The sequence below is a fragment of the Hypomesus transpacificus genome, chromosome 8 (assembly GCF_021917145.1).
Source record: "Hypomesus transpacificus isolate Combined female chromosome 8, fHypTra1, whole genome shotgun sequence".
Classification (NCBI taxonomy): domain Eukaryota; kingdom Metazoa; phylum Chordata; class Actinopteri; order Osmeriformes; family Osmeridae; genus Hypomesus; species Hypomesus transpacificus.
In genome coordinates, this window is record NC_061067.1 from 10,345,787 (window position 1) to 10,368,362 (window position 22,576).

A 22,576-nucleotide genomic window follows, 5' to 3' on the forward strand; every position below is an offset into this window, starting at 1 on the left:
TTGGACGGAATGAGGCAGGAACATCTAGTTCCTCAGCTGTGTACTATATACACTATTAATTTCCTATATTTCAAAACATCTGTTGATGTGAAACTTATAATATGCAAAACCACCAATAATTGTGTATAAAGTATTCAACTGATTAGATGTATTGGATCTGAGGAGTCAGGTGGCTGAGCGGTTAGGGAATCAGCCTAGTAATCAGAAAGTTGCCGGATCGATTCCCGGATCAATTCACGGCCGTGCCAAATGACGTTGTGTCTTTGGGCAAGGCACTTCACCTTATTTGCCTCGGGGGAATGTCCCTGTACTTACTGCAAGTCGCTCTGGATAAGTACGTCTGCTAAATGACTCAAATGTAAAAGTAAATCTGCCTGAATAATTATTACACTTCAAATTCATGCTGTCCCTCACCGGTGATAGCCAGACCGCCTTCCAGCGGCACAAAGTCAACATTACAGTGGGATGAACTAATGCACTAGAACAAACACAGGGAGACCGTAATTTGAGTTTCCTATAAACAGGGCTCAAAAAAAAAAAACATATCAAAAGTTTGGCATGAGATTACCATACCAGTCGACGGAGGGGGTATACACCTACTAATTATTTTGATTGGCATTACTGTAACTCTGTACAATTTAAAACAACTATCATCAACAATTATGTCGGCAGACATCTTCCCTCAGACCAAGCCTACTTCCTTCTCCTATTCTTGAAATAGTAATGTGATACACACTTCAGTTGGCTTTGATAAGAGAGTGTTGTTGTTACAGGAATCCAGACCGTGTTGCCATGGGAAAAAAAGTGATATTCCCAATTATGTTCTCAGAGCGCAAGCCAGCTAAAGGATAATTTACTGAATTTGTAAAACTTGTGAAAGTCATTTTTCCTCAAGCTGACATGACATGTCAGCACATTGCATTAAATATTCTGATGAAAATGTGTTTTAATACATAACAAATTATTATCTAACAGTGCATCCCTACATTCAGTGTATCATCAATTGCAACAGGCTTGGACTACAGTGTTTTGAGGTTAAAATGGCATGTTTCTAAAGCATTTACAGTGAAACCTGAGTCTATGACCAAATACACAACAGAGACACTGATATTAAGATTTCATCATTTGTACTGTGTGTTCATTTAGCCTACAATTTAGCAAATGGGATAGAAATATAAATAGCACGATACAAGATGGCTAGCTCATGCCCTCTTGTGTAAGGTAAAAGAAACATTGCACAAATGTACACACTGTTATAAAACATGCTCCTATCTGAATATAAATAACAAAGACTTTTCAGGTAAAATACAAAAAATCATCCCATACCTATCCAGTTAAATTAACCTTAATATTGAAACAGTTTGGTCAGTTTATTAAATATGAAAAAAAATACCAACAAAAAATAAAGTTACTGTAAACATCTATTTTCTCAACCAAAAATATATCATGTTTGTTTCTAAACTCTTGACATATCATTTTGGTAGATAAAATCCTCACCACACCCATTTCTGTTTACCTTTCCAGTCTTGTTTATGGGAGGCAGTTATGACACATTATGCGGTATAGGGTTGGTATAATTCAACCTTTTATAGGACTGAGGGTTCTTGGTTCTAAGAGACAACACAACCACAAAATACACACACACATACAAACATGCGCATACCCCCCAACCCCCCAACACACACTCACGCAAAGACAACCACACGTTCCGCATCTAGATCCCCTCATTGTGTACCCCCACTCTTGAACTCATATTGTGTGATCCAACCTGAGATGCTATCACTATTACTAGTTAACTAGAAGTTACATTCAGCTGTGCTCTCTTAAAATTACAACACATACTCCGTCTGAGGTACGTATAATAAAAAAAATTCATGTCATGTCACAGAGAATTGTATATCCTGGTGCTGGTCAATCGGATGGTGTTACTTCTGGTAGTGTTGATACGGTGGCTGTGGATCTTCAAATGCCCCTAGTTGTTGTTGGAGCTTTCAAAGAACATGAAATCCTAGAAACAAGTTGTGAACAAAATATAATTATTTAAAATATATATATATGTTGTAGCCCAACAGATATTTTGCAATACAAACTTGTGAAATGTACCTAAAAAAAAACAAAGGGCAGGATTATGATGATTCACAGACACAAATTTTCAGCGCGAAAGAAGAAGGAAGAGCGAAGTAAAGTTTAGTTTGTCTTCGTTAATAAAGGGTAGTCTTATTTATGGGCATCTGTAAACCTCTTTGTGACATTGCATGTAAAAAGGGTTGCACTAATTTGATTGAATATAAAATACTTACGATAAGGAAACAGGCTCCGATCATCACAGCCTTCATCTTCACGTCCAGGTCCATGGGAAACTGGATTCCAAAGTTATCGGTGTCAGTAAACATCTCACGGAGAAGACCTGTCCACTGTTTACTGATCTTTCCAATCTTACTGACCTCATCCAGGGTCAAAATCTGCAAGAAATAAACCAAACTTCATAGAAAATAGTAGAATAAGGCAAAAAGGTACTACTACAATTTAAAAGATATTATATTACTACAATATATATATATATATATATATATATATATATATATATATGTGTATAATATATAACTACAATTTTTTTCTTTCATGAGCCACAAAATCACAATCTTGATTGGATATAGGATAACAGGTTATATATTGAGCGTGAACTAACATATATGGGGAATATAACCTAAATAATCGTTGCCGTTTTGGAACTGGCCCAGTGTCGGTCCGGATGTGAACCACATCCGTAAAACGGATCCGCGCCGGTATTGGCCCATTGTGCCGTTGGACACCGGCCCGAGTCCGTTTTACGGATCTGGCCCAGACTTTATGGAGGCTCTGGCCCGGATCTGGGCCAGATGATTTTTGCTATCTGGGTAGTATGTTCTGACTTCTTATGTAGCAACAATAAATGCAAATAAAACTTCACCTTTCAAAGCTACTTGGGAGGAGTTTACTACTGTCATATACTGTTTCAGCTGTCCACCTACCTCAGTTAGTGGGGCCCTGTATCCCTGACCCAACCAACTTTCATTACCTCCTCAATAAAAACTGATGAACGATGCACAGTGTACCACACAGACACATACCCCAAAGGATGACCTTTCAACCAGTATAGCCACCATCCCCTTAAATGTGGAGCATATTTCCTTTTTCAAAAGGAGAACTGGGAGGGTCCTACCTTGTAAAAATATCCAGAGGGCCGGAACGTAGAAACCTAACATACTTTGTTTTCACAAATATCATTAGGGGTTTGCCGTATATGGATAACGTTTACCTCAAAGTCAACATCTGGGAGGCAGCTCCAGCCGCAGAAAGGCCCATGGATCTTCAGTACGGGCTCTCTGTGTTCATTCTCCACAATGAACTTGGGAGAGAAGGGATGCCACTGTTGGAGGACGTAGCCCACTGTGTTTCCTGGTGGAGACTGAACCTCCAACTGAGAGTGGGATTGGGGGGTTGGTTTATGGTGGCAGTGGGGTTTGTGGGGTTTGGGTGTAAAAATAAATAAGTGAGAAAAAAAGTTGTAAAATAAACTATTATAAGTAAACAAAGAAAGGATAGAATATAGACAAAACTTGGGTTATAGGGTAATATCAGCCCAATGACTGAGCTATTGTATAGCTTGAAGTCTTGTAAATAAATGTGGGTCGGTTTTCTGTAAACCCATGATGCATAGCCTTGGTCTTATTGTAGGGGTACACCCAGAGTGTGGACATATTTTTGTATGCAGCCCCTGCGATTGCGTTGGGATGTCAATCATGGGTTCCACACCCTATAGCACCACAGAGCTTGGCCATAGGTCCAGTCAATCAGTAACTGGGAAGGTGGTGGACTGGCGAGTGGAGAGAACGGAGGGGGCGGGACAAGCGGCGGACAGAAAATGACGAGAGAGAAGATGGCAGCGCCCGGAGAGCTCCCAAGTTATTGGAAATAAATTACCGAATGATAAGTCGATTCTTTATAAGTTTAGCTTCAGCGTCAAGTTTATTCCGTTTGTTCCTGTCCGTGTCACGGAAGTATTACGGTCGGAATGGCCGTGTGGAGGAAGCAAGAGTCTGCATCACCAGCCTTGAAGATAACCCGGTGTCGCTGCTAAGAAGTAGCCTACAGTCCTTGATGTTCCCGCAGCTCTCTTGCACTCTCTCCCTCCTTCTCCCACGCCACTGACAGGTGGTGTGGTTCGTGAGTATTAGATACCCTGCCACATGTGACTCCACAACAGTCAACGAACAGCAAAGTGTCGGATCGTGATACGACCATTTTGAACTGAACGTACGAACAGCGAACTGCGTGCAAGCATGGAGCTGAATGTGTAAAATATGTTTATTGTGCAAAACGATCTTTTGTTATGGGTTTGAATGGTGTGATTTAATGTTTCTACGTGTAATCAAAAGTAAGAGTGTTAAACTTGACTTTCAGTTTATTGCATTTGTATATGTTGATAAGGTCATTAACACACAGTGGATTCAGTGTATTTTGGTACGGGGTATTGATATTTTGTGTTCTGGTTAATGTGCCCTTTCCAGTTAGACAGGTGTATCAATTAAGGGTAACACTCGTGAGAAGGGTTTCTGTGTGAAACAATGGTTCCAAATCTTAATTGAATAATTCATTAAACACAACTTTTTCTGAATCAAGTATTACGGTTAGTTCCACCTGTTACATTATGAAGATTTAAATCTCCATTATAGTGCTTCTTAGGTCTGGACTTGTGTTTATGGTCTCTTCCATTAATGGAAACAAAATAAACTGCGAAAAATATTTTATGCACTGAGTATCATATCAAGAGGAGAAAATGGCAAGAGAAACTTGGTGTGATCTCAATACTCAATTTTTGTATTCCGAGCTCACCTCTTGTAGACAGCAGGGGAAAAAGCAGGACATGCACTTGAGGGGCCTGCTGACCGTGATGATTTCCTCTCCGAAGTTGTCGAGGACACGGATGGTAAAGGAGCGCAGGGGTCCGCAGCACTGGCGACTCAGACAGTCGTTTTCCTCAACGGCGTAGAATACGTTCTGGCCCATGGCATTACGGACCTCGTACTTGTTGTTGCTCTCGAAGCCAACTAGGGCTGTGCACATAAACACACGTTGAACACATTAACCATACAAGGATAAGCAGGTGGGCAGTGCAAGCACACACATATACACAGGGCTCTTTAAGTCTCAAGCATTCACAGTGAGACACGCATTTCAACCAGTCACACATGCCACACCTTGAATTTCATAGAGTGAAAAGTGAGGGAAAATTTGTCCCGCTATATACAATTTATGGACGATGTGCAGGCATGTGGAGGGAAGTTTTCTGCGGAGTTGAGAGCTGTCTCTTAAAAGACTCCTACCAGCCAATCATAAGCACCAGCAAATCCACCAGGGCTGGTGGATTTTTTAATTTTTTTTTTTTTTTTAAGTAAATATAGAACTCACCTTCAATAATTTCCACTTTCTGTTTTATGAGTAGCTGGTCGACCTAGATAATACATGAAAAGAGAACAGAGAACATTACAAAATAACAAGAGTTTTTGTCTTTTAATTTATAGTAAGAATATGATCAAATGATTAAACTGAACTTACTTGTGTGAGATATTCCAATCCTCGCGGACAGTTTGGCATGCTGGGGTTGGGCACTTCGTACATATTCATTTTTCCTCTGATAGTGTGACGTTACCTTAGGTCAATGATTCATTACAGCATCATTATAATTGACCCAAAAAATCGTAAAGAGCGATTCAGCGCCATCTTCTGCTAACTTGACCCAATTACTCTCAAAAAGAAATAAATAAATCAATATGGACTAGCTAGAGTAGCATAGTCTGCTCTTTTATGAAGGTAACTGTTATTTTCCGTGTATATTTCTAAATATAATTGAACTAAGTTTTCAGGCTACGTTTGAAAGGGAAGCTATGCAGCGTTAGCTATAGCAAATACAAATTCTAGCTCACTTCATGTAGCTAAGTCCTACTTTGTTAGAACGGAGGTGCTGAGCTTCAAATGGAAGCAAACAACAAATCGCAATCCTTTTAGGACGCCAGCATTATTTCCCACCCACAAAGGCCCATGGTATGGCTTATGTAAAGGAACAAGATAGTTTTCTACGATTTAGGATGGCACTATTGGAGCGTTACATAATCATAAACACCATTGCTTCTGTCATTTTCATTCAATTAATTCTCAATTAATTCTGGAGTTCTCAGACTGTTATCAGTCTCAAGCAATGACTGATCCGTCTGCAATAGGAGTTCTTGTTTATAACATGAATAATATTTTACCTTCATGAACCAGTGCATCACAGGAATACTTGATTTAGGCTTAATACGCAGCTAATATTGATCGAGTCAATTACTCACCAATATACTGTATCCGCGTGTAAAATATAGCGGTCCACCTCAAAAGCTATGTAATGAATCTTACATTTCATTGGTCGATGTTGTTTCCCACCTCTCTCAGCCAGTGGCTAAGCTAGGCTATGAATATCAGGAAGTACTTGTCTTTACTTTACAGCGCATGCTCTGTAACGCCGTAGAAGGTGAAGATATTTGAGTCGTGTGACCATGCTCTCCACCCTCTTGACTGCGAAATGTTTTGCTGGGATCCCATAAATTCCATTCAAAGAATACACTTTGTTCCTTCAGCCATTGTTTGGTAAAACTTTGGGAACAACCTACTTTACAGTATCTCCATTCCCTGAATCCAAATCCGCTTGCCTTAAATAGCTGAGGTGAAAACTAATGAGAATGTGAACAGCTAAATGAGTGATCTGGTAGACATATCTTGCATTATTATTGCAATTGTATTGTCCAGTACTCAAATATAACCCAAACTCAATGCAATTAGAAAGGCCAATATACAAACAGCACATATTTCATTTTAAAGCCTACAGTTTATTGTTGAGCTTCAGGTCCGAGACCATCACCAGATAATTGCAGGAAGCCGAAGACAGTGTAGCCAGTGTGAGTGCAGACTGTAGTATGTGCATGTTTTAAACAGTGCAATCCCTTAAATGGTAGTGAATTAAGTGGTCGTGTTGTTATTGCATATGTAGGCTATAAATGTATTGTTATATTTCCAAGTACTTTCTTGTAAGTCGCTTTGGATAAAAGCGTCTGCTAAATGAATAAATGTAAGTAGATCTTAACATGTTATTTTGCATAAAATGCATGATACTGTACACAATAGATTAGGTTTTCTTTAGTATTCAATAGCAGGTAACAGGTTTACACTGATCAGTGCAATACAGAGGCCAAATCCTTTAAAATCTATATAGTTGACTTGGATAGATGAAACTGTTTGAGGAAAGGTTACTTATTTTCCAAGTATTTGTTTTACCATGCAGTTCAACAGTTTTACAACAAGGGTGCAGTGTTGAGCTATATTTTAGTACTGGACCAATTCAGGACTCAATAGTTAAATTTTTCATAAAAAAGTCCTTGACCAAGACACAGAATTGGGCACATGAATGCATAAATAGACAAAGATATGAGCAGACAATCACACATACTTTCTCAATACTTCTCTTTCTCCTCACTTCCGTATTACTTTAATATACCTTAACCTTCATATATAAGCATAGCCATATCACTGTCTGTGTGTGTGTGTGTGATGAGAAAGTTAATGTATTGAAATAAAACACTAATCGACACAGATCTACTTACTCCTCAAGTAAGGACATGTTCAGGCATATGTCAGATTTCATATAGGTCTTAGAGGATCATGTAATGCTATTTATTTATTATATATTGTTGATAATAATATTTGTTAAGAAAATGTTTGAATCAATTATTTAGCTTTAGATTAAGATTTAGAACCATGTAAAGACACTTGGAAAAATTCAAGAGGACCAAAATTCCAATGTACTGTGATTCTACTTGTTACAAATGGCTAATAAACATGACATTTGAAACTTGAACTTGCAACTTGAATAATATGTTGATAAATATGAGCAGTTAAAGTAGTTCTTAAATAGTCAGCATCAAAGACATCGGGATATGAGTCAAATGAGACATTATAGGAAAAACACAGAAAATACCATTGGTTCTGTCATCTGTGAGATCAACAAAGTGATGCTATCAATTTAAAATGGCTGGCTTTCCAAACACCATCTGAACATACATACAGTACTGTGTGAGGTCATTGAAACCCCTTCAGATTGTCTTTCTTACTCTGTGATCCTAATTAACCCCATCCGGTGTCCTGTGTGTGTGTATATGCACAGTGTTTGTAATGTGCACTTACACAGACACTGTATTGTAAAATGTTTGTGAGCATTTTTGTGTTTTTGTATGCACGGTATGACTATCGTACTGTACTTGTACCTGGGTTTGTCTGTGTATGTGTGTTTTACATGAAGGTACTGCTCTTTACCCACATGGGTAATCTTTTGTGCACTCCTAACGAGGTTGTCATACCCAGCACATAATGAGGAGCTCAAAGATAAATGTAAAAATGCCTCCATTACCCTGCTTTCACCCTCCTGTTCATTAGCTTAGCATAGGCTTACGATACATTACCCCATCCAACATTGCTCTTGCCCTTCTCTGAGGGCTTGGGTGTTACCTATCCAATCTAATGTTCATGAGATGAGCGTGCACATATACACACACACAAAAGCTTTCTCACACACTGACCCTAACTCACACTTACTGTAGCCAGAAATAGACATCCCTACAGTAATGTATTTATAGTGTAGATGTTGTTGGCCTGAGAAAATATAACAGGCCTTCCTTTTTAAACACAGATGCAGTGTGAAGTTGTGATCTCTTTCTTTCCCTCTGGTTTCATCCCTTTCTTTTTCTCTCTTCTTTCCTCAATTCTTCTCTGTCTCAATTTTTTCTCTCTCTCTCTTTCTGTAATTTGGCTCCCGTCATGCGCTTTGTTTGGTGTGACTTTCCATGCGGTTATCTGAGCAAAGACAGTATGCCTCACCCTGGCACCGGGCCTTAGATTTCCGTTTCCACGGCAACTTTATAATTGTTTTGGATGTCGTCCAAACGCCACTGGATACCGAGGCATTATTGATGTCAAGAGAAACATGTATGCAATGAGGAGACTGAGGTACATCCATATGGTTCCATACACAGGCGCATGCAAAGAGCCCATTTAACCGTTTTCAATGCGAGTTTTGTAATATCGCTGAATAGATACCGCATGTGACGGGTAATATTTCATCTTATTTGATCTTTCTATATATCACAAAGGGATAACGATGTGGAATACACTCTTTGCAAGCCTCTGAACCACACATTATTCTTCTCTATTCATGTCATTAAGTCATTGTCACAGTGCGTGCTGCTGTGTCCGGGATGGGAGCCCTACTGAATTGCCTTGTGTCCATCACAATATGATTTTTGATGACTGAATGGAGAATACGAATGAGATATCAGTCTTGCTTATATCCAAACACAGGGGGAAAAGAAATCGATGGTGCATGACATGAGAATGTTCCTGGTTATCTAATCACATGGAGACCCATCATATACAGGGAACTCCTGTTCTTGTTTCCATTAGGTGTAGCAGTCTTCGCTTTTGACAAGTTTACAGTACCAAGGGTGCGGATGAGACGTCCAAGAGCAGCTGGAACAGCTATATTGTCATCACTTCCTCCACACCCCCCCCCCACACACACACACACAACCCTCCACACACACACGCGCACACCTAAGCCCGGAGCAGTGCCACATTAACCACTGTAGGCAGTGACACTCATTAAAATAACATATATAGTATCAACAGCCACCTCGAGCCCCCAAGTGAATAAGCCTGTGAACGCTTCATTGTAAAGCATCACCTTGGTACGACTCTAGTTTCGTTCCTTCGCTCCGCCCGACTGCAACACTCCCCAGTCTCCTCTCCTAGCATTGTCATAGCGAAATATGTGTTAATGCAGGCTGAAAATTAGGTCCTGAGTGATGTTTTTCTCTCGCCAACCCCCACCCCCCTTTAATACCCCCCCCCCTCCCTAATCACCTCCGGTTAATTTATGGCCTGTGAGAAGGAACACTGGGAGTGAGAAGTGAGTGAGATGTGATGAGAAAGCCCTGAATAGACCAGGGGCCAACAGGCCCTTGGAAAAACACAAAAGGTCCACCACAGCTGTTTTGGGAAGCGAGACAAGCCTTCCACGAGCCACCATATTTTTTTCCCCCGGAGCCAAGCTGAAAATGTTTCAGCTGTTTCTGAGTGCAGCAGTCATTGCAAAAACTGCTAACCAAGTTTTTTTTTAATGAATTTTTTGTGTAGTGTGTACTGTGTTTGAGTGTAGTTTGTGATCTTACGTTGTTCATTTGGAAAATGACCATCAGAATTTTAAATAAGGTAAAATTATGTTAGGTGGTACATTTTTTATAATCTTGATTCTCCTTCACTACCGCAACCATTTACCAGATTAGCGGGTACGTCAATAAACTCATGAAGACTAGGACCATACATTACCAGTACCATATGGCAAAATCCAGACCGGTTCAGCTTGATAGCATGCAGACAACCCGAAACAGCACAAAGTAAAAAAAAAAGGAGGGGCCAGCAGTAAATGAGGTGGAAAATATTAAAATTCCCTTCAAACTTCTCAGCAACTGCCAAATAGTTTGTGGGGGGTAGTATGAAGATAAAAAGGGAAGAGAGAGGTAAAGAAAGAGGACAACAGCCGATCACCTTCGCAGAGTGGGCTGGATTATTGGGGGGTGGGGGCGGGGGATACCCCGCAGTGCCACAGGAAGGTGTCACCAGGCATCAGGATTTTGCTGTCAAGCGCCGGTTACCAACTGTCAACTGCAGCTAAAAATGATTTTCAGAATCTGGGGTTAGAAGTTCAGCACTGTTTTCTTCTTCCAGACGAAGAGGAAAAACTCTGTCACCATCGCTGGGCCAGTAAAGATTTATTCTCTCCCTCGTACAAACCCAATGTTGGCTCTCTGGCTATTCATTTCTTAGTCTGCATCTTGGTTTTCCCTCATGACCATTAGTTAGGCTACATGCAAGGCACATGTGATTGTTATAAATGGTGGTGGCTTTGAAAATCACTCTGCCTCTTATGTAAAATAGTCGATTCAAACTGATTGAGTGTTGGTTTTAATGTACAGTGAGGTGGATAATTGGAGAATGTAGTCTGTGTGGTTTGTAAGGAACTCTCCATATTGTACTTGTATGTTTGAAATTCTGTGTCTGACTTGAGATATTGCATTAGCAGGAAATAAATTAGGTAAGATAAATCTTACTTTATTGCTGGCTCCATTGGTTTAAGAGGAATTCTGCAATACTGTTGAGCCATTATCTCCGATGTGGATATGTTTGTATCTTGTGATGAAGACACATGTTTTTGTGAATGTGAATTGTACAGGTGTACATGTCCTGTACAAGCAGGCCATGTACACCTTTGCTGAACTGTATCCTATTCGAACACAATCAGAATTTTTTATATATCAATTGACATAAAGCAGCAGCAAGTTTGAACCTAAAGGACAATAATGGAGGATGATCCAAAGCATTATTAAGTCCCTTTGCTCTCGCACTCACTCGTCCTAGACCTTTTCTCTTCATGCGTTTTTAGCAAGGGACTGCCTCCTTGCCATCTAAAGAGAGAGAAAGAGAGAGTGTCCGGATGAGCCATCTGCAGACCACACTCCATCCCCAAACACTGGGGGAATCACAAAAGTGTTATTTTTCAAAGCTGGCCCTGTCCACCTCCCGCCGAGGGTGCACGGATGTGGTTCAACGGAAGGTGGGAACTTCTGAAGGCCTGAGTCCACCCCCATTCCCCCTTACCCCCCAGCCCCCACCCCCTCCCAGTCGCCTGCCTCCTCGTGGGGCAACCCTTTGAGGGTGTCATAACTGTGGCCTGTATAACATGGGTTACTGCTGACGGTGGTTGGTCACAGTTGATGAAGCCTTTAAAGAAGCCTTCCCTTTCATGGCTTCTGTAAAACATTCTGGAGGGCTTGGACAAGGGCTGGCTCCCAGATGATCACAGAGAAGAGGAGGGGTGGGGGTAGGGAGGCCGACATGCAGTTCACCCTCTGGCCGGTAGAGAGTGCTGCAAGCTCAGGTTTGAGGAGAAAGTCAATTCTGCTCACAGCCCTACTCCTTACCCTTCCCCTCCTCCTTCTGCCCAAAAATGAAATCCCTTCTCCATTTTAGTTTGAGGCCTCTGCGCCAGAGAGAGGGCTTGGCTATAGCTGCTGCAACACAAAATGACTCCTCCATGTTTTGTGGTGCACGAGGAGGAGGCAATCTCCACATTGATAGTAAGGATGAAGCCTGTGAAACACGTCTGTGTGAAACAATCTGCGGCACATGCACATCGGAAGATGCAGCTGTTACAGTGCCACTCGACGGCGGGTCTTTAAGATGAGCGTGTGTGTGCAAGGGGTAAAATAGAACTTTAAAACCTCAACGGTGGGGCGATAATAGCATGAGGGGTCTACAGCACCTGGGGCTCACCTCTCTCCAGAGCGTCGGCTGGACTCGGTGTCCCGCCGCTCCACCATAAAACTTGATTGTGGAAAACACCAACATGCTGAGACTGATAAAAGAAAAGACAAAAGAAGATAAAATATGACTTTTCACAATGTGGTTTTACACTGATTATAGAGTGATTGTGGGGGAATTGGTTGAAAAATAAAAGGTGTATTTCAGCAACAATAAAACAGCTACATAATTTATTTTTGAAATTAATGTGCATTTTGGATTTGCGTTCATATTTCTAAACTGTACTGTGCACATACAGATTATTCACTGATTGCACTATAGTTAATCTAAATATCGCATGAGCACACATTTACCAGAATTTGAGTGGTTTTGTTATTTCCTTACACAATTTCTTATTTTTTTTATAAATGCTCATTTTTTGCTGAATTGTGTTTTTTGTGTGTTGGTGTCTTCTCCAGGCTAAAGAAAATAGACTGGAATTCTGAATTGTGTAATGACAATTTTGTTTTTTGAGATATGTAAAGGTTTGCAACAAAAATTCTGTGAATTTATGGATAGGTTTTTGTTTGTGTGGGTTTATTATTATAGATTAAAACATTAAAGAAATGTTTTATTGGAAAATGAAAAAATTGGAACAATTTAACAATGGGAAAATGAATAGAAACGGAGAAAGACACAATACTTTTTGTTTATAATTATTTTACCATTGATTATTTGCCGAAACCTCACTATAAGTACAGTTAGAATACAAAATTAAGCAAAATAAATGTGTCTCTAAATCATTTTATTATTCAAAACATTCTTGGCTTGCTTGGTCAAAACAAGGATTTTATATATGTTTACATTTTATATACATTTTATTTCAAACAAAATGTATTGGTCCTCTAATTTAGTTTTTTCATTATTTATTTGTGTTGTTTCTTTGTGTCGTTTTGTCAACACAAAATAGACATAGAAAATGTAATATTTGAGGAAAAAAACTACAAACAATTATAGAAAAAATACTTATTGTTTATCTTAGATAAGGAATTAGCAAGATAACTAACTACAGGCCAAATCTCATGCTTGTACTCTCCACTGGCCCATAGCTCTGTGGTAGATATGTTGAACTCTGAGTGGTAGGACAGCCACAGTGAGGCTACAACCTTGCCCTGTGTGTGTCTGTGTCGGAGCAAAGGCCGGTGCGGTTTGGGGCTTCCCCTCGGGGCATGCTACGTGAGCAAGAGCATGTCTCCACTGTGCTCTGAGTGTGGACCTGGGGCACTGACAGACAGAGAGAGAAAGCTGGGTCTAGCACAATGCTCCTCTGTTCGCTGTGTGTTGTGCTTCCCTCTCACACACACTGAATGCTCCTCTCCACACAGTTGGAAAGACAGGGGTCACTGACTGGATGCTCCCAACTGAGTACTTCAGAGCACCTCTTCTCCTAAACACACACACACCACACACCACACACTACACACAGAGGGTGTAGTGTTAATGTCTTTTTCCACTCTGGCGCCTGGTACAAAGCCTTTAGTGGAGCTCTCAAGCTGATCTGGCAGATTCCCCTTTATTATCTTTATGGTGCAATAAGTTGTTGTTCACATTGGATTAGGATGACAAACCAGGAATGGCTGTAAAAATACAACAAAGACATTTGAAATTAGTCCAACAAATCTAATGAGCATCCCTTTTAAAAAAGTTGCTTGGACAACCATGCTATATGATGCACCAGTCAGCGAAACACAAGTTATGTCTATACAAACGCAACTACTTTGGACCCCGGCCATACTTTAACGGACAGTCCATTTGTAAGAGTGAAGTTTGATTCAATCGACACACTCTCAATGCTCCGGTGCATTAGTTCCATTAACGCTGTGCTATAGATCCCAGAACACGAATAATCCAGGAGCCATTATGGAGAGAGCGAAATATGAACTCATCAAGCAGTGGAGGGAGGGCGGAGGAAGCAGAAAGCAGGAAGAACGACGGAGGAGAGGAGGTTGATCCCTCTGCCGCTTGACGTCAGGCATCCATCTAACCGCTGTTATTCCTTAATCTGATTCGCTTGGCTGCGGTGTTGGACCGCTCCAGCCCGTTGGAAAGGTTTCATGTGCGTGATGGATGCTATTGTCAGAAATGCCAAGGTCAATATGCGACGCGGCACCGAAAAAAAGAGAACTTATTTTCAAAAATCGACTCCCATGTATCATCGTCTTTGCAATCTGACCTTGCCTCCCTCTGTAATAACATTCAGCGAGAGGACAACTGCTGGGTTCAGACTCGCGGCTTGGCGTCCATCTTTCAAACGGGTCATGGCGCTCTCCATAAAAGCCCATGTCACTCGTAACAGAATGCAGGCATATTACTTACACTGAGACAGATTTGGGTCTGACTAAACCAATGTAGTAAGACTTGTGTACATGTAGGGCCACAGTCCAATGAGGGTCATTGTTGCTGTATAGAGTAATGCACGTATTAGTGTAACAAATTGACAGCATACTTACGTTCTTTCATTGCTGGTTGACATGAGAAAGGATTATACAGTGCCCATACAATTGAGCATAACACTTTGAAAGTGTTGCAAAATGTTTGTGTTTTGAAGTTGCATGTTGTCATCCCAAAACATTAACTGTTTTAGTGTTAGTCTGCAGCCCAAGCACCTCAACGTGTAAGGAATGTTACAGGGCTCTAAGGCTTATGCGGAGGAGGGGGTGGTTATGTCCTGGTAATACACTCTCTGTCAGTCTGACTGTAGTGCAGTATTGAGGGGGGGAGTGACCTGAGAACATGCAACTCGAGATAGACTCAGCATGGGTAAGGTAAAGGTTAAGGTCCAAAAAGACTCTGAAATGCACCAACATTTTGTAATTTTAACAACAAAAACTCACTGCAGAGTTAGGCTACCTACAGTATACACGTTTACCACTCACTCAGAATCTAATTTCTAACCAAATTCGACTGAAATGTTGGCAGTTCACATTTACAATCTGATGAGCATCACATAAGGTTCCTCTGAAATTGATTTCAATATGCTGCCCTATGCGCTTGTCATGTTCTTGCCTAAAGACATGAAATGTTGTTTTGTTTAACAATTCCTTTCTTTAAAATGAGGCACAGGATAATTGTCGTATCTTTACATATGGTTTGGTCAACACTGGCTTTTTAATAGCCTACCTACAAGGGACAGTTGGTTACTGATGAATACGGAGGAAGAAAAAAAGAAGACCTGTGGAGATGAAACGATATAACAACTGGAAATTAGCCAACCCCGAAGCCAGTGTCTGGACATTCTCTCGTTCTCTGTGTGACTCGAGGAAGTGGATTCTAACCTATGTTCTGCACCCTACCCATACCCCCTACCATGTTGCTGTCTCCTGACTGTCCACTAGCTCCCTGACTCTAGTAAGGCACTGAGACCCAGTCCTCAAACACCTGGGGGAAACACCAGCGCAGACAATTAAATACAGTCACTGGGAGAATCCAAAGGAGAAAAACAGCCATTAGGATTCAAGACTCACTCAAGACTTAGCCTATGACCAAAGAAGGAGATCTACCCCAAGACTCAGGGAAATGACTTCAATTAACCATAATGTTAATCACTATAGCTCGGAACAAAAGTCAAGCTGAGAAATCCCTTGATGGAAATTGTTATAATTGCCCCTAACTACAGGGATGAATATTTCTCCCCGCTTAATTACATGTGACTTAATATTTAAATATACCATTTGCCGTTTTTAAAGTATCTTAATCATGGCCATTAATTTTTAATATCTAACATTTAGAATGGCAGGGGTGCAGACAAACACCTTTAACAGTGTGACTGGTTACAAGCGTCAGGTAACGGTAACAGAATGTCAGGTATGTATTATGCATGAGAGGTTGCTGACAGGAACTAGAGTGCTTCGACAAGAAAAGGTAATTGTGCTTTCCTCATTGGAGGGTCGAAACAATTGGTGGCACTCCGAGCAAGATTTCTGACACCAAGCAGAGATCCACGTAGACCGACTTCCTTCTAAACAATGGCACCAACTACTTTTTGGTTCCTTTCACAAAAGATTAACAAAAAAATTCACAATTTCCCACTTTTAATGCTTGACAGTCAAGCCTACCGTATTTTTCGGAAATAAAGCCGTGGTTTATACCTCGATTTAAAAATGTTCTTGTGGTGATGCGGCTTATATGTCGATGCGGCTTATAGCACGTTTTTATAACAAAACAACAGTAGAAACACTTTTTTCGTGAATGTAGTGTCGCACATGTGTGATCGTTCAAATGCGGGTCTCACAGCGTATCGTCGCATATATGCGATTTCGAACATTCCAACGGAATATTTTCCGAAGGACAAAAACTATGCCACAAACCCTTTAGAATGTTTTCAAAATGTACGATTGAGAAGGCTAACAAGTAACACTAGCATGGTAGTAGCATTGCTACAAGTATTATGCTAGCTAACTTAGCCCGGAAGCTCACTAAAGCTAGCCAGCTACCGTTTCGGAAAAATAACTAACGCTTTGGGGGCCTTCGGAGATATTTAGAACTCACGCGTCTATGGTAAATATGAGATAATTCCAGGGCAATAGAAAACATACATTATGCACTTACTTTCGTTTCGAAGTGTGTTACACAACAGATCGCCTATACTCGTGCATTGCTTGGTATCATTGTTCCCGCATCAAGTGCGGCATATATTCCAGTCAGTGGCGAAAATGTGCTATCAATTTTTGGGGGGACAATTATATGACATTTTCTCAAGAGCAATTCCTGAGAGGGGGACACCAAAATTACTGCTGTAACACATAACCTAGATTGTAATAAGTTAAATGTATATAATTAATATTATTTAGATTTCCTTGTGTTTCCAGCGATTTATTGGGGGGGGGAAATCCTATTTTTCCCAGGATGGGGGGTCGTGTCCCCCCTGTCCCCCCTGGGATTTCCGCCTATGATTCCAGTGCGGTTTATAATCAGATTTACAAACACAAAGCTCCCATTCTGGTGGGGTACGGCTTAAAGAAACTGCGGCTTATTTTCAAAAAAATATGGTAGTCTTGGCCCTAGTCGAGCCTGTGGCACAAGCTGGACTGACAGTTCGTGCCACATGATTCACGTTAATGACTCAAGTGGCATCACTGAAACATATACTATTGCACTACCTAACACTGAGTGGAACTGAAAGTTTTGTTCCAACTGTACAACTATTGGAAATCAAAGAAAATCCACAGTGAGTACATACATTTCATATCCACGCTGTGTGCAAGCTGACTTATCAAAATGGGCAAGAGATACTGTGATGGACCCCTCTCTCCTCTCTGTCTCTCTCTCTCTGTGGTCATTAACGATCCCATGGCAAGGCTTGCAGAGGTTCAGGGGTGGTAACCCCAGTGTCCTGGCCTGCAGCCAATGGTGGCTTTCCCAATCTGGACACCTAAATCATTGTCTCGTCTAATTGGCTGAATCACCCGCTGGTTACGGACCCCAGCTGATGCATGGGCAAAAGCCTTGCAGCAATCAGACAATGTTTGCAAACTGCCAATGTTGTGTTTCCTCAATGTTTTCAAATGGTTCTGACATCGAGCGTTACAATATAAACGGAAAACACACTAGCATCTTGGGAATGGACATTTAAATCCAACCTGTATGATATAGCCCAAAGTACTAGCCCTCAACTGTGAAGAAATCAAGGATTTCACTGTGAAATGAAATCTCAACTTGAGAGCAATTATTCCAATATACACAAATCAACCAGACTCTAGGTTGCAGCATTTCCACCACGCTGTCACTTATCTACTGAGTTGACAGTAAGCTGAGCTGCTGTAGGGATGCACACACACACATACACACACGCAAACACACAGTCACACACAGCAGTGTTAAGCAGGCCTGCAGGTCACGCAGTGTGAGTGAAAAACGGAGAGTGGGAGCCTGAGCGAGCAGCTGCAGGAGCCATGGGGCGGGCCTTACGGTGAGCAGCAAGGGGTTGAGGGGGATGAGGGGGCTGGGGACGGACGCTGCGGGGCTGGGGGAGGAAGGGGGGAGGCTGAGGGAGGCTGGGGGGAGACCCGGAGCCAGGGGCCGCCTGTTTAATTGGAGCTCATTTACACAGCAGTGGAGCAGGAGACACCTGAAGGGCCTTGCCGCCTTATCTACTAAATAGTCCCTTCTCCTCTCCTTTCCTTGCATTTCCTACAGTTTAATTGTAGATTCAAAATATGTTTATGGTCAGCTGAGAGTTATAATACTTTTATGCCAGGAAGTTGTAAAAGTTAGAGTTGCACCAACCCTACATTGGTAAAGTTAAGAAAATATGTATTGTACATTGTATGACATGACATAATTGAAATGATTTGCATAGATTACATAGATGGCCTTTGCAGGCATTTATCTGACATATTCATCTACCATTATCAGACGTCTGCTAAATCAGAATACAAAAAAATAGCTCTTAAATTCTAAGAAAAGACTCGCAAATAGCAGTAGGGTTGATGGGGATGGTGAGGAGGAAGAGGAGGACAAAGAGAGGAGGAGGAGGAAGAGGAGGGGAAGAAAGAGAAGGAACAACTTACTGTAATCTTACTGTAATCATAGTCATGTTCAATCAGACACCTGCTATTAAGTAGATAAATACACTTTTCTCAGTGTGGTGCCGGATACACTGAGTCCCCATAAGGCACTGCGCTGCTCTTTATCCAACCCTCTCCACCAGCCTTTACCAATGCACAAAAACCTGCCCTTGCGACTATTATCTCACATTTCAACCATGTCTGGGAAAATGTCCCCCAAACTCCCCCCAAAAAGCCCTCGTCCCTATCATAAAGGACACCATATCATTGACCGTACACTATTGCCCCTGAGTAGTGCGCCAGGGAGCAGATTTTTGGTGAGTGCTTTCTTTTTTTACTGGGCTTTGTGGTGAGGATGGAGAGGAAGATGATGAGGGGAAGAGGGGTGGTTCGCTCAGTCCATTAGTATGTACCACTATGTTCTTTTTTTCTCTCTTTTCCATGCTCGCTCGTAGTAATAAGGAAAAATTGGGGAATGGGTCTTTATTGGGTGTGGTAGGGTGGAGGGATGGGGGTGGGGTGGGAAGATGGGGGGGGGGTCTGTGGGAAGGGGGCATGCAGACGCGCGGGGGCTTCTTGCCTCCTTAATCTCTCGTCTCGCCTTTTCAGCTCCCGCCAGTGCCCACACGCTGGCAGTAGGGGCCAAGAGGATACCCCCCGCGGGGATTCTTACTCAGCGCCGGTGTCATGGCCACCGTAGGGCCTGATAAACACTAAGTAGAGACTGTCACAGGAAAGGCAGTTTTTTTTCTCTCCCTCTCTTTCTCATACACCCATCTCAGCTTAAAGTGCTTCAGACTCTGTCTTGGTGTAAAATGCCATTGTTGGACAACTGATAATGGAGACTTGGGCCAGTGGTTGGCCTTGTAATGTGTCTGAACAAAGTCTCCTCAGCACTAGAGCTGTTGAGGTGGAGCAAAGAGTGGAGATATTTATGTGTTGAGGTTTCAGCTGTAAACCCCTTTGGGCCTCTAGGTGTCTAGGTTTCCTGTCCCTTGCATCTCTGCCCACAGACAACACACTGAACACGGTCCCGACACATACCTACTGCTGTTTATCATACTGAACATATTGAGCAAGGTAGGCAGCTACCATTGCTGCTTAGCCTTATCGTGGTGCAAGGATGGGATTCGACTATGCACAGGCAACCTTATCAGATAAATGAGAAAGCTTATGGAGGTTTCTAATTTTCTAATGCTGGTCTCCTCAGAGACAAACAGATAACTCAAGATACCTTTTTATGATACTGTATGGTCAGGGAATGTAAGAAGATTTAGGGAATAGGAAAAACGACATATGTAAAACTCAGTTTGATGCTCTTTTTTAATTAAGAAGGGGTAGTGGGTAGAGAGGGTCATCCAATAATTGCAAGGTTGGTGGTTCAATCCCTAACTCCTACTGTCCATGTGTCGAAGTGTCCCTTAGCCAGACACTGAACCCCAAGTTGAAGGCAGGCCAGCTGTGTCGCCATCGGTGTGTGTGAGAGTGTGAATGGGTGAAAAAGAGGTAAATATGTAAAATGCTTTGGGTGCCGCTAAGGAACAAAGAAAGCACCATTTAAATTGTAGTCCATTTACTATTTAAATCAAGTCTACTCACTGAGCTTTTAGGGAAATTAAGCTCTTGTATTTGAGTGGTACTTGAAGTTTAAAATCAAATTAGATATTAGGCAAGAAAATGTGTGCAACCTTCTCAGTCTCATAGCCAAATTATTCCATTCAACTATCTTTGACTTCCATGAACCACCGTTAACTCAATGTCAACATGACTTTTTAAAGTTATTTTAACTATGGTATAACGTTATTCAGTACTATTTTATTTATTTATTCTGCAATCATTTTAAACTGAAGTAGAAATGAACAGTAGCGCTTTGTTCATGTAATTTACACCAATACTACTTAATGTTTAGGAAAGTTCTCTGTTAATACATTATGCCAATATTATCCTAATGTATTCTCTGTAACAAAGAAAACAACTACTGGAAGCAGCGGGGTTAAAAGTATCTCTCCTCAATACAAAAAAACTCCTCGAAACCAGGATATGCGGTGTGTACCGACAGACACTAACCCTAACCCCATCCTGAGTTCCTCTGTGTTTCGAAGGAAATTCATAACTTTGTGGACAAAGTTCAAAGCCTTGCCTGAGAATATCTTTGGATGGGAAAGAAAGAAAAAAACACTAGAACCTCTCTTAAAATCACACATGTCACCGATTGAGTTGCAAAGCGACTTGAGATGAGATGCGTCTGGAGGCATTGGAGGGGGTCTCGGTATCCCTCTCTCTGTCAATGTCTCTCTCTCGTTCCCACTATCTCTTTCTCTATCTCTAACACACACAAACAGAAACAGAAACACACACGCAAACTTCCCCTATCTATCGGCTGGGTGGAATTCATCATCTGTTGCGAGGGCGCAGCCTCCCGATAAGCAGGCTGCAGCCAAGCTGAGCCACTATATCACTGGGAATGAATGAACGACCCCACTCTGACCCAACCAGGGGAGGAAAAACACATGTTCTGCTGGTCTGGGCTGGCCGACTACCTGCAGAGAGGGTTGGGAATTCCTACAGCGGGAGGGATGGAGAGATGGAGGAGGGGGGAGATGGGGGAGAGGGGCTCCATGTGTCCACACGGTCTGCCATTAGTGCAGAGTAGCCCTGCGCCAACATGCTGTTTATTTTCCAGACAACGCCGTTGTGTTGGTTGACCGCAAAGGGTTAATTGATATTTGCTGTAAACTGGTGAAAATGAATTTGGGCAACAAAAAAAACAGGGGGTGGGAGGATCATTGGATGTGTGGAGTACACCCCAGTTGCTATTTGGTCAACGTGGCAGACCACTGACGAACTGGAACCAAAGTTTGGCCCCTGACTGGAAAATGCTAAGCTGTTTTATTAGTGTCATTCGGATATTGTTGGTGGAACACATTGTAAGCCCTGAAATGAGCTTAGTCTGGAGGGGAGGGTGTTTCATTGTTTTGCTTGTCTCTCTCCTCACCTTGCAAATCATGTGGTTCCTGTTCTGAGCCCAGCAAGGTCCATTGCTACCCATTGTGTTTTTATTGTCCGTAACATTTTTGCCACCTTCCAAACCAGAGGGGGAATTGGAGCACCTTTGTCCAGCATAACTCTTTATTTCATAACAGCTTATACATTTCTGCCCTGCCCATGTCTTCAGTGAAATACAGCTATGGCTTTCATTAACACTGTGTGTGTTTGTGAATATGTGTTTTTTTCCTCCAAATTATTTGTGTGGCCTAAGCCTGCACATACGTATTTGTGCATTTGGAAATTTACTCCGCTAACTAGCGAACAAACTGCATCTCCTGTATGGACGTCACACAGTACATCACTCATTTTGTGTTCATTTTCAGTTATAAAGTTGTGAGGGAGGGAACTGACACCTCATGTCTGGACATGGGCCAGGACAAGCTAGGAATGGCGTAAAGTGGGTGGAGCGTGAGGGCGTGGCCACTTAGCTACAGACAGGATGAGCCCCGTGACTGGGCTTTAGAGTCTATGGGGCGGGGTGTGGGGGGGATCGGTCGACTTCGCCCCTTTATTTACTTTGACCCCAGGTCCACAGGAGG

General features: G+C 41.8%; 1 protein-coding gene across 2 annotated transcripts; it reads right to left on the bottom strand.

Moving 5' to 3' along the window:
* Positions 1 to 299: 299 nt before the first annotated feature.
* On the bottom strand, positions 300 to 6,508 carry si:ch73-206p6.1 (phospholipid scramblase 2). Of its 2 annotated transcripts, none has more exons than XM_047023351.1 (7): positions 6,372 to 6,508; positions 5,599 to 5,692; positions 5,452 to 5,494; positions 4,876 to 5,096; positions 3,299 to 3,460; positions 2,301 to 2,462; positions 300 to 2,008 (listed from the first exon to the last, which is right to left on the bottom strand). In XM_047023351.1, exons 2-7 carry the CDS (start codon positions 5,665 to 5,667, stop codon positions 1,973 to 1,975), a joined length of 693 nt encoding a protein of 230 aa, XP_046879307.1. In that variant the 5' UTR covers positions 5,668 to 5,692; positions 6,372 to 6,508; the 3' UTR covers positions 300 to 1,972. The 2 variants fall into 2 exon arrangements, with proteins under 2 accessions (XP_046879307.1, XP_046879309.1); XM_047023353.1 differs by having other exon boundaries at positions 6,294 to 6,386.
* Between the last annotated feature and the right edge of the window lie 16,068 nt (positions 6,509 to 22,576).

Bases quoted from the DNA above. Each gene is read 5' to 3' on its own strand.
- si:ch73-206p6.1 (XM_047023351.1), bottom strand. From the start codon at position 5,667: ATGAATATGTACGAAGTGCCCAACCCCAGCATGCCAAACTGTCCGCGA. The intron at 5,495-5,598 runs GTAAGTTCAGTT...TGTATTATCTAG, and splicing joins GATTGGAATATCTCACACAA to GTCGACCAGCTACTCATAAA. The intron at 5,097-5,451 runs GTGAGTTCTATA...TTATGTGCACAG, and splicing joins GAAAGTGGAAATTATTGAAG to CCCTAGTTGGCTTCGAGAGC.